Genomic DNA, 11,325 nt, shown 5'->3' with positions numbered 1-11,325 from the left:
CTCACCACAGCGGGGCTAAAAAGGGGTCCCTCTGGTGTCAGCCAGACAGCGGTCATTTGAGGCAGACTGCTTTTAATGGAGTGATGCTACACTTTCTCAATCACACAATTAAAGCCTGCTTTAGAGGAGGGGAGACCCCCCCCCCCCCCCCCCCCATGATTCAGAGAGTAAAAGAGAAGCAGAAAGAGAAATAGCTGCAATAACAGAAAGTGACTTATGTTGTGGAGGACAGAGGAGTCTTTGATAGATGGCTTCATTAGAATTAATTAACAGAAACGAAGAGTCAAAAGATGAGGAGATGGAGGAGCGACGAAGGGGATCTGAGGGCAGAATTGGAAACAAAGAAGGTGAAAACTCACGAAGGGAGTCTTTCTCAAGGAAATTTGAAGGGGGAAAATAAGGCTAAAAGGGGAACAGATGCCTCAGATTAGGATGAGAACAGTGACACACGTCTTTATGTGTGATCAATGAGAGTTTTGTAAATAGACTGTAAATAGAGGCTGCATTCTTGTTCTGCCAGGAAACAAACGCAGAAATGCACGAATCCCCCTGTTAACCACTTAAACCACTTTAGCGCTTCGACTTGCTTCATAACACCAAATGGCTCATTTAGGAGAGTGGAACAAGTGTTCAAAGTTAGATTGATCCAGCATATGCCTGCCTCTGTTGGCTTAAGGCACATTTTGATGGGCCAAATCACAGCCTTTCCTCCATCAAACACATCTGTCATCTCTTCTCTTTGAATTCCTCGTCTCCTCTCCAAACATTCAGAGGCCAGAATGCCAGCGACTACAGACAAATCCGCGTCGGAGGATCTCAAACAATGGTTTGACGTGTCTGGATGACATTTAGACATTAAGTACAGCTAAGACTGGCATGTAGTATTTTCGACTTCTCATGATGTGCCTCAGCTTTGACATTTTACTGGACAAACTGAATCATACTGTCACTACTGCATAGTTTGGAAATAGGAGTGGGTATGCGGGAGGAAAAAATTGGAAAAAAGGGTTGTTTTTTTTCCAAAGCAAACGTTTAAAAGTCGCATGTTATTTAGGAATATTGTAATGGAACTAAGTAAGATTCATTTCTACACGTTTTTCCATAAGTAAGTATAGATGGTGCTGCATGTCTCCTGTCATGGTTGTCATCATAAGCTGCCAGTTGAAAGCTCCGGAAGCTGCTACAGTCGGGGAGCACCTGTCACGTCTTGTTCATCTATCTGTGTTCGCTTTAACTCGGGAATGATGGAGGGGAAAGACAGAGACCCTCTCAAGACCGCAGCAGCTGAGGAAAGTGATTAATTCAATTCATCTCCCAATTCATTTGGTGCAACTAATATAAAAGTGCAAGCAGCACAGATGTGCTCCTGAAAATGTGTCAAACCGAGTTTGAAATACGGCAAGTTTGTTGTGCAATTCTTGGTGCTTCTTCTTCTCGTGTGTGTCACCACCTCGTCTCACTCCTACCCAGTCTCATTTATCGGGCTCATTTAGGTTCAGAAATGGTCAGACGAGGAGGTAATAATGTGTATAATAACCTCCAAGCTCAAAGAGGAATTTTTACTAAATAAAGAAGATAACACAGCAGAGAAACAAAAAGGAAATGGCCCTAAGCCTCCAGCTATGCTGCCCTCTAAAGTTGTTTTCATGGAAAATTAGGCAATTGACTAATGGTATAAATGCTGTGTTAATTACCAGCACCAGTACTCCAAACAGTCGTCTCTGCCTGTAACTAATAAGAAATCAATTAGCTAATGAATTGGTCATTAAGCGAAAAGCTAATCTTGGCCGAGAAATATTTTAAATAATTATTTTTTTTCGCCTATGATCCTGGCTAATTGCCGTTGTCATACAGCGCTCTCAGCTTTCAGCATGCCTAATGAAGCTTTACTGGATCATAACTGGCACTCTTGGAAGATTCCCCAGCAAAATCTGCTTCCCAATTATTTTTAATTGCCCGCATTCTGCACAAACAAGTGCTGCCGCACCTTGCCGAACAGGAGAGCTCAAGCTGGCTCCACTGTGTTTCCTTCATGACTTCATTTGAGGCGATTAGAGCGTGGGGCAGGGTCGCCATCGAGCTGCTGTTGGCTGTGGCGGATTTGAAAAAGCCAATCGGCCCAATCTGCTGGGCTCACAAATCCACTTCATTCCTCGCTTTGATTTGGGCGACGGAGAAAGGCTCGCTGGATGGACAGTGTCGTCCATTTGCAGAGAGTCTGACATTCACATCTTTTCTGATAATAATACAAAAAGAGATTTGTGCATAAATCTCTGCAGTTGCAAAATATATCACCACACGCACGCTGACAGCACCATCGTACCTATACATGTGTCAGCTGACAGAAACAAAAGGGAGAGAACATCCCTCCCGGGCATGAATAATTAAGAAAATACAAAAGAGCCTTGTTTTTCCTCCTGTATCTTCTTCTCTGTGTCTTGTAAACCCAAGTGTAGGATGCGGTGAGTTTTGCAATAGGAATGAGGATCTTTCTCTCCTCAGAGCTCACACACGTTTCTAATCTGACCCAAGTCTCCATCACGAATATGCTTGTTGTGAAAAAAAACAGAACTGATTATGCTTTGTCAATTCTGCTGATGCGTTTCCTTATGCATTCATTCTTCAAGTCTTTTTGACCACAACATGCACAAACAGCGGCACTTCATTGGCGCGGGACTGAGACGTCCTGACAAATTCCGTGTCTGTCGCGCCCAAACGAACCGCACTTTGTGGTGGAAGCTCTGCATCAATGTTGCTGTCAAGTTTAAGCTTTTCCATGCAATCGCAACAACCGTTATTTTGGGTTTTTGAGCCACTGGCCAAGTTTGCTTTATTTCTATCTGCTTGACTTTTGGCCAGTTATTGCACAACTTTCTTGTCACACAGAGAAACTTATTTAGGTTTTTAGTTCACGTGTTGTCTCTTTTGGAAAACACTGCCCTATGACACTGCAAAGGTTGGCTAAAGATGTCAGCTCAAAAATTCAAATTCCGATTTGCTTTTTGTTTCATTTAACCAGTAGCAAACCCAAGAGGAGCAGTTCGGACACACGGATGAAAGGCGGCGAAGTCAAAGTTTTGTAATTAAGTTAACAAGTAAGCTGTCAAATTTAAAGCATTTTTAATGTCAAATAAATTACTAGATCACTAAATTTGTTTTTTTCAGTTAACTTGATAAATTATAACTTAAATTTTAAGTCTTTTATTTTATTTTATTTTTCCAATCTGCAACGTGTTTTATTTTTGGTATTCCTATAATGGAGTGATAATCGTTCATAAAGTATTACATCTTTTCCTGCTTTTACTCATTTTTTAAAATAAATTACCAGAAGCTTTGTTTTCTCTCGAATCTCCCAAAAACTAAACACTTTCCACTCAAATCTCATTACCAAACATCTAATTGAAGCTTGCGGCCCGGTGAAGAGCATATGCTCATTGAGCCTGTTGAAATCATTAGAAAAACACACAGTAGGCCGAAGATCTGCCAGAACTGCAGCTGAGGCAAATATGTGAAGGCCTGATTTCCTGTCCGCGACTGTTACCGAGATGAAACATGCAAACACATCGACACGCACTGAAACACTCATTTTGCACGCTGCGAGGAATTCATCCATCACACAAACTCAACATTGAGTTGTGACCGACTTTGAGTTGGGGTACCTCTTCTCACCTCGGATATGCTGAGAACCGGCCGAGCTTTGATGCGCACACACATCCACACACACACCGTCTGACATCAGGCCCTTTTGGTAAGATGCTCCATGACCGGCCTTGATCGCACGAGAACAAGTAAGTGGAGGGGAAGTGAAATAGACAGGGGCAAAGACAGCCTGTCAGAGTGAAAGGCTAACAGACATTCGGCTTTCCCGAGCTGCATTTGTTCACTCCGACTCCACACTTTATGAAATTTACATGACGCATCAGAAAGGCCACAAGAGCCTCTTTGATTTTGGAACTATGTCTGAAAAATACATCAGTTGCTGTCTTTTTTTCCCCTCTTCTCTTCCCTTCACATTCTCATTCGCAAACAACATGGCGTAACAGAAGACAGAAACCGAGTTATACATCTGCTAGCATGCGGCTTCACCCTGTGTGCCTGTGGAACAGTGGGACGCGGATCCTCTGTGTCATCTCTAATTGCCGTGATCTAAATGTATAAGAATTGATGGTGCCTTCCACCAAATGCTGTTATGGGGGACATGCTTGGTTTATTTAATGAAACCGGTGTCACAGCAGATCTGTGTCCTTGCTTTGGAAATGGTGGCAGGTGTTGGTGACAGATTTCCTTCAAACAGGGCCACTGAATTAACAAATCAAATTAACATAATACTGGCGTCAGATCTGGGGGCCTGTTTCTCTGGCAAAGCTGTCCCTGTAGTTTGCCTGTGTGGATGCTCCCCTCTTGTGTCCAGATGCCAGCTTGATCTGCCCAGAAACCTGTGAACAAGGCCCAGACTAGAAAAAAAAAAGAAAAAAAAAAGGGGGGGGGGGGACTGGAGCACATTTTCCCAGATTTTTCACAAATTTTCGTTTGTTTTTTGTTATTACTAGCAAAGCACTAACATGTAATTTTTAAACCCAAAAAGTGCTTGTTAGGAAATAATTCAATTGGAGATTTTTTTGTCACTCTGCAATCATAAAATTTAAATTTTGCAAACTAGTATCTTTAAATAAATAACTACCCCTAACAAAAAGCTGTTTTTTAAGGAGTACTACTAGTGTACTTAGTCTATATTGAAAGTAAGGCAGTACATACTTTAAGTATGCTTTTAATATGTCCTCTATGTATTGTAAACTTAAAATGTTTCAATTTAGTCTGAAGAAGTATTAATTTTTTAATGTAGTTCTGGAGTAAACTCATAAAATGGTGCTCTGCAATTAAAGTGACCTTTGCTTATATGTAGAAAGTTATTCAGCATTCATGTGGTGTTGGAAGATTTGTTGTTTTTCTGATGTTTCTGATCATTCCAACTGTACATGAACGCAGCATTTCTCTAGTTTAGAGTTTTCCCTGAGGGACATCAATCCATCGGTGCAATTGGCTCTAAAATGAGAACAAAATCCAACATGTTCAGTTTTAAAATATGTTCATTAATTTTTAATTAGTTCAAGCTGATTTTCATCCATATTCCATGTTATTTCTTTCTCTGCTGAGGTGGACTACCAAAACACTCCACACATAAGCTCCTAGTCCAGCCCTTCTGTCAAATTTTAGAACCCTCTTTGGCCCACGAATCATATAGTTTGCCCACCCCTGATCTAGACACACCTGTTTATAGACACACATGTATCTTGATACACCTATGTATCTGGACACAGTTATGTAGCTGGACACCCCTGTGTTTATGGACACAGATACACCTGCGTATCTGGACACAGTTAAGTTGCTGGACACACCTGTGTTTATAGACACAGATGCACCTGCGTATCTGGACACAGTTATATAGCTGGACACACCTGTGTTTATGGACACAGATACATCTGCGTATCTGGACACAGTTAAGTTGCTGGACACACCTGTGTTTATGGACACAGATACACCTGCGTATCTGGACACAGTTATATAGCTGGACACACCTGTGTTTATGGACACAGATACACCTGCGTATCTGGACACAGTTATATAGCTGGACACACCTGTGTTTATGGACACAGATACACCTGCGTATCTGGACACAGTTATATAGCTGGACACACCTGTGTTTATGGACACAGATACACCTGCGTATCTGGACACAGTTATATAGCTGGACACACCTGTGTTTATGGACACAGATACACCTGCGTATCTGGACATAGTTAAGTTGCTGGACACACCTGTGTTTATAGACACAGATACACCTGCGTATCTGGACACAGTTATATAGCTGGACACACCTGTGTTTATAGACACAGATACACCTTTGTATCTGGACACAGTTATATATGTCATGACAGCAGCTGCCCTGCCCCCCCAGCTGCTGCTCGTCACCTCTGATTCACTCCACCTGTTCACTTGAGTATATATTGCTGCCATGCAGCTCCACTCACTGCTGGAACGTCAAGTCTTCTGCCTGATTCCCAGCTTACTCATGCTTTGTGGTTTCAGTCTGCCTGCAAGCCTGCTTTTTGCTCCACGCTCTCAGATTGCCTGCCTGCCTGCCTGCCTGCCTGCCTGCCTGCCTGCCTGCCTGCCTGCCTGCCTGCCTGCCTGCCTGCCTGCCTGCCTGCCTGCCTGCCTGCCTGCCTGCCTGCCTGCCTGCCTGCCTGCCTGCCTGCCTGCCTGCCTGCCCCAAGCTTCCAACAATCAACCAACCTGCCTGCGACCTCCAGTTTCTCACTGCCAAGTCCTCTCTCAAGATACCAAGCAGTAAGACATTCCTCATCACCCACAAGTCTGCCTCAGCTCCCTCTGGTGTCAAGTTTCAGCCATCATCCTGCCTGCTCTGGTCCTCAAATAAACTCTGAAGTTCTTACTCCTGGGTCTGTCATATTTTGTTGGTCCTCAAGACCTGGTCCTGACAGTACGTTCCAGCCAAACATGGACCCAAAGACGGCCCAGGAGTTCCAGGCTCAGGTAGAAGGAGCTTTTAATAATTATGACATGCGGATGGCTGAATTTACATCCAGCCTGCGTGAAATTACTGAAAGACTCTCTGCCATGAGCATCTCCCTAAGAGCTCCTCCTTCTATCACTGTGCAACCTGTTAATGAAATCAAGATTAATCCTCCTGATAAATATGACGGACATCCTGCATCATGTAGAACCTTCCTCTGCCAATGTGAGATAAATTTCTCGCTACAGGAATCTGCCTTCTCTTCTGAAAGATCAAAGGTTGCCTATGTTATTTCACTGTTAACTGGTCGAGCAGCTCAATGGGCTACCGCTGAGTGGGCTCGGGATTCTGTCATCTGTTCTTCTTACAGACAGTTTTCAGAGGAACTCAAGGCAATTTTCGACCCTGTGAAACCCCATCGGGAGGCAGCACGCCAACTTACAAAGATACGTCAAGGTAAAGAGACTGTTGACGATTACATTATACGCTTTCGAACCATAGCGTGTAATAGTGCATGGAATGAGGAGGCCCTCTATGACATGTTTTATGAGGGACTGGCGGAGTGCGTTAAGGATGAATTGGCAGCACGGGAACTCCCAAGACGGATCAATGATTTGATGTCACTGGCAGCCCGCATTGACAGACGCATTCAGGAGAGAGGAAGGGAGAGACATAATGCACTTAACCCTAGAATTTATCATGAACCCCGGTCACGTTTCAGTCCTAGGCCTTCTTCGACTTCAGGATCCAACACGGAGGAGCCTATGCAGTTGGGTCGCACACAGCTCTCCAAGGAGGAGAGGGACCGTCGATTCCAGCAGAATCTTTGTTTCTACTGTGCTGCTCCCGATCACCGTATTGAGAACTGTCCAGTAAAAGGTCTGGCTCCACACGGAAGAAGGAGACGTGTGTGAGCCTTTCTCTGTCATCCTCCTTCCAACCTAACCCAAGGACTAAAGCCATGTTTCATGTCCGGAATCAGGTACACTCAGAAACTGTACTAATTGACTCTGGGGCAGACAGTAATTTCATGTCAGAGGAAATTGTTAACAAGTGGGGTGTCAACGTTTTCCCTCAGCAGAAGCATTTGAGTGTCAAAGCCATTGATGGCCACGTCATAACCAACAGTCATCTGGTTACTGAACCATTGAAGATGCAAATGGACAATCATTTTGAGTTTATCAGATTTCATGTTCTCAAAAATACTGACATTAATGTAATTTTAGGTCTGTCCTGGTTGCAACAACACAATCCGCAGGTTGATTGGCGGTCAGGTCGGATCCTGACTTGGGATACTGGCTGCTACAATAACTGTCTAGGCGCTATGGAAACACCACCGTCCTCAGATCGTAACAGGACCACAGGTGACAAATACCCAGATCTCACCAAAGTACCTGCTGTTTATCATGACCTTAAAGAAGTATTCAACAAGTTAAAAGCCTCTGCTCTACCCCCTCATCGTCCATATGACTGCTCCATTGAACTTCTACCAGGCACATCACCTCCCCGAGGCCATGTATACTCGCTCTCGGCTCCTGAAAGGCTAGCCATGGACACTTACATCAAGGAGTCGCTGGCTGCTGGACTCATAAGGCCGTCTTCCTCTCCTGCTGGGGCTGGTTTTTTCTTTGTCAAGAAGAAAGACGGGGGCCTGAGACCATGTATTGATTACAGAGGGCTCAATGAGATCACTATCCGTAACCGCTATCCTCTGCCCCTAATGTCATCTGCCTTTGAACTTCTCCAGGGTGCCAGTATTTTCACCAAGTTGGATCTACGCAACGCCTACCATCTGGTCCGGATCAAGGCAGGGGATGAGTGGAAAACAGCTTTCAACACGCCTTTAGGCCACTTTGAATATCAGGTCATGCCATTTGGCTTAACTAATGCCCCGGCTGTTTTTCAAAACCTTGTTAATGATGTATTGGGAGACATGATTAACCACTTCGTATTCGTTTATCTGGATGACATACTGATCTTCTCACGTTCTAAGACTGAGCATGTCCAACATGTACGCAAGGTCCTTCTCAGACTACTACAAAACCAACTTTATGTCAAAGCAGAGAAGTGTGAGTTTCATGTCACTACTACCTCGTTCCTGGGGCTGGTCATCTCAGAGGGGAGGGTCAAGATGGATCCTAAAAAGGTGCAGGCAGTATTGGAGTGGCCGAAACCCGAGAACCGTAAACAACTTCAACGGTTTCTTGGATTTGCTAACTTCTACCGGCGCTTCATTAAGAACTACAGTAAGATTGCTTCACCCTTATATGCTTTGACTTCATGCAAAAGGACATTTTCCTGGAACCAGGAAGCGGAGTCTGCCTTTCAGGAATTAAAGTACCGTTTTACTTCAGCTCCTGTTCTGATTACACCTGACCCGGGTAGGCAGTTTATTGTAGAAGTAGACGCTTCAGACACAGGGATTGGCGCCATCCTCTCTCAGCGGAGCCAGGACAATAAGGTCCACCCGTGCGCTTTCTTTTCCCGCCGCTTGTCTAGTGCTGAGAAGAACTATGACGTCGGGGATAGAGAGTTGCTGGCCATCAAGGACGCCCTGGAGGAATGGCGTCATTGGCTAGAAGGGTCTGAAACTCCTTTCGTCGTGTTCACAGATCACAAGAATCTGGAGTACTTGAGAACAGCCAAGAGAGTTAACTCCCGCCAAGCCCGCTGGGCTTTGTTTTTTAACCGGTTTGATTTCTCTCTTTCCTATAGACCAGGCTCTCTGAACACGAAGGCTGACGCACTATCCCGAAGGGATGCCTGCCCATCACGGGAGGAGACTCCGGAATTCATCTTGCCAGTTTCTGCTCGACTAGCAATAATAAACACTGATATTGAGGAGGAGGTACGATCTGCTAATCAGGGCTCCCAGTCTCCGTCAGCCTGTCCCACAGAATGTATTTATGTTCCAGATAACCTCAGAGCAAAGGTAATACAATGGTTCCATTCATCCCGCATGTTTTGCCATCCTGGTCAGAGGAGAACTTTTGCTATTATCCGACAGAGGTTTTGGTGGCCAAACATGAGAAAAGACATCACTGAATATGTCTCTGCTTGTACAGAGTGTGCTCAAGTCAAAGCTTCTACATCCCCTCTCGCTGGGTTGCTACAACCGCTGTCAGTCCCTGGAAGACCCTGGTCCCACATCTCTTTGGATTTCGTCACAGGGCTTCCACCATCTGACGGGAAGACTGTTATCCTAACCGTGGTGGATCGGTTTTCAAAGATGGTGCACTTCATTGCTCTTCCTAAACTCCCTACAGCTAAGGAGACTGCTGAGGCCCTTCTCAACCATGTATTTCGCATCCACGGCATTCCCAGGGATATCGTCTCGGACAGAGGTCCCCAATTTACAGCCAAGTTCTGGGCAGAGTTCTGTCGCCTACTGGGAGTGTCTGTGAGTTTATCTTCTGGCTTCCATCCAGAGTCTAACGGCCAATCTGAACGGCTTAACCAGCAGTTGGAGACTAGCCTCCGCCTCCTCTGCACCCGAGAGCCGGCTTCATGGTCCCGTAACCTCATCTGGGCGGAATACGCCCATAACACTCTTCCTTCATCTGCCACAGGGTTGTCTCCCTTCAAGGTGGTGTATGGGTACCAGCCCCCTCTGTTTGCCTCCCAGGAGGGAGAGGTCTCTGTTCCCTCAGCCTACGCTTCTGTCCGGAGATGTCAGCAGGCCTGGCGCAGGGCCCGGCAGACTCTCCTGAGGACTGTGGAGACCTACCGTACTGCTGCCAATAGACGAAGAGTTGCAGCTCCTTCCTATCAGGTGGGCCAAAAAGTATGGCTTTCTACTGCTAATCTTCCCCTCCGTCTGGAGAACAGGAAGCTGGCGCCGCGGTTTGTTGGACCCTTCCCTATCTCCAAGGTGGTCAACCCAGTTGCTGTTCGTCTACGCCTGCCCAGACCCCTCCGCATACATCCCACTTTCCATGTCTCCAAGGTGAAGCCGGTTAGGACCAGTCCCCTTGTTCCCTCTGCCAATGCCCCGCCTCCAGCTCGGTACATCGACGGGGGTCCTGCCTACACCGTGAGACGGCTGCTCCGTTCTCGTCGTCGTGGAAGGGGTTTGCAGTACCTGGTGGATTGGGAGGGCTATGGCCCGGAGGAACGTTCCTGGGTCCCTGCTCGGTTTGTTCTCGACCCCACCATGATCGCGGAGTTCCATAGAGACCATCCTGATCAACCCGCACGACCGTCTGGAGCCGGTCGTTGAAGAGGAGGTACTGTCATGACAGCAGCTGCCCTGCCCCCCCAGCTGCTGCTCGTCACCTCTGATTCACTCCACCTGTTCACTTGAGTATATATTGCTGCCATGCAGCTCCACTCACTGCTGGAACGTCAAGTCTTCTGCCTGATTCCCAGCTTACTCATGCTTTGTGGTTTCAGTCTGCCTGCAAGCCTGCTTTTTGCTCCACGCTCTCAGATTGCCTGCCTGCCTGCCTGCCTGCCTGCCTGCCTGCCCCAAGCTTCCAACAATCAACCAACCTGCCTGCGACCTCCAGTTTCTCACTGCCAAGTCCTCTCTCAAGATACCAAGCAGTAAGACATTCCTCATCACCCACAAGTCTGCCTCAGCTCCCTCTGGTGTCAAGTTTCAGCCATCATCCTTCCTGCTCTGGTCCTCAAATAAACTCTGAAGTTCTTACTCCTGGGTCTGTCATATTTTGTTGGTCCTCAAGACCTGGTCCTGACAATATAGCTGGACACACCTGTGTTTATAGACACAGATACACCTTTGTATCTGGACACACCTGAAATAAAAAAAAAAAAAAAAGCCGGACAGC

At 46.0% G+C, this 11,325-nt stretch overlaps 1 protein-coding gene across 4 annotated transcripts; it reads left to right on the top strand.

Moving 5' to 3' along the window:
- Nucleotides 1–5,921: 5,921 nt before the first annotated feature.
- Nucleotides 5,922–11,080, top strand: lrfn4b (leucine rich repeat and fibronectin type III domain containing 4b). Of its 4 annotated transcripts, XR_002872551.2 has the most exons (4): nucleotides 5,922–6,991; nucleotides 7,257–9,935; nucleotides 10,105–10,307; nucleotides 10,482–10,619. XR_002872551.2 is itself a non-coding variant. In XM_023951141.2 (3 exons), exons 2-3 carry the CDS (start codon nucleotides 7,497–7,499, stop codon nucleotides 10,243–10,245), a joined length of 2,580 nt encoding a protein of 859 aa, XP_023806909.1. In that variant the 5' UTR covers nucleotides 5,922–6,991; nucleotides 7,257–7,496; the 3' UTR covers nucleotides 10,246–10,386. The 4 variants fall into 4 exon arrangements, 3 of the variants coding, with proteins under 3 accessions (XP_023806909.1, XP_023806908.1, XP_023806907.1); XM_023951141.2 differs by lacking the exon at nucleotides 10,482–10,619 and having other exon boundaries at nucleotides 10,105–10,386; XM_023951140.2 differs by lacking the exon at nucleotides 5,922–6,991 and having other exon boundaries at nucleotides 7,284–10,307; nucleotides 10,482–11,080.
- The last annotated feature ends 245 nt before the right edge of the window (nucleotides 11,081–11,325 follow it).

This window comes from Oryzias latipes, chromosome 21 (genome assembly GCF_053564925.1).
Source record: "Oryzias latipes strain Hd-rR chromosome 21, Olatipes_Hd-rR_3.1".
Classification (NCBI taxonomy): domain Eukaryota; kingdom Metazoa; phylum Chordata; class Actinopteri; order Beloniformes; family Adrianichthyidae; genus Oryzias; species Oryzias latipes.
This window is presented reverse-complemented; position numbering and strand designations above follow the sequence as displayed.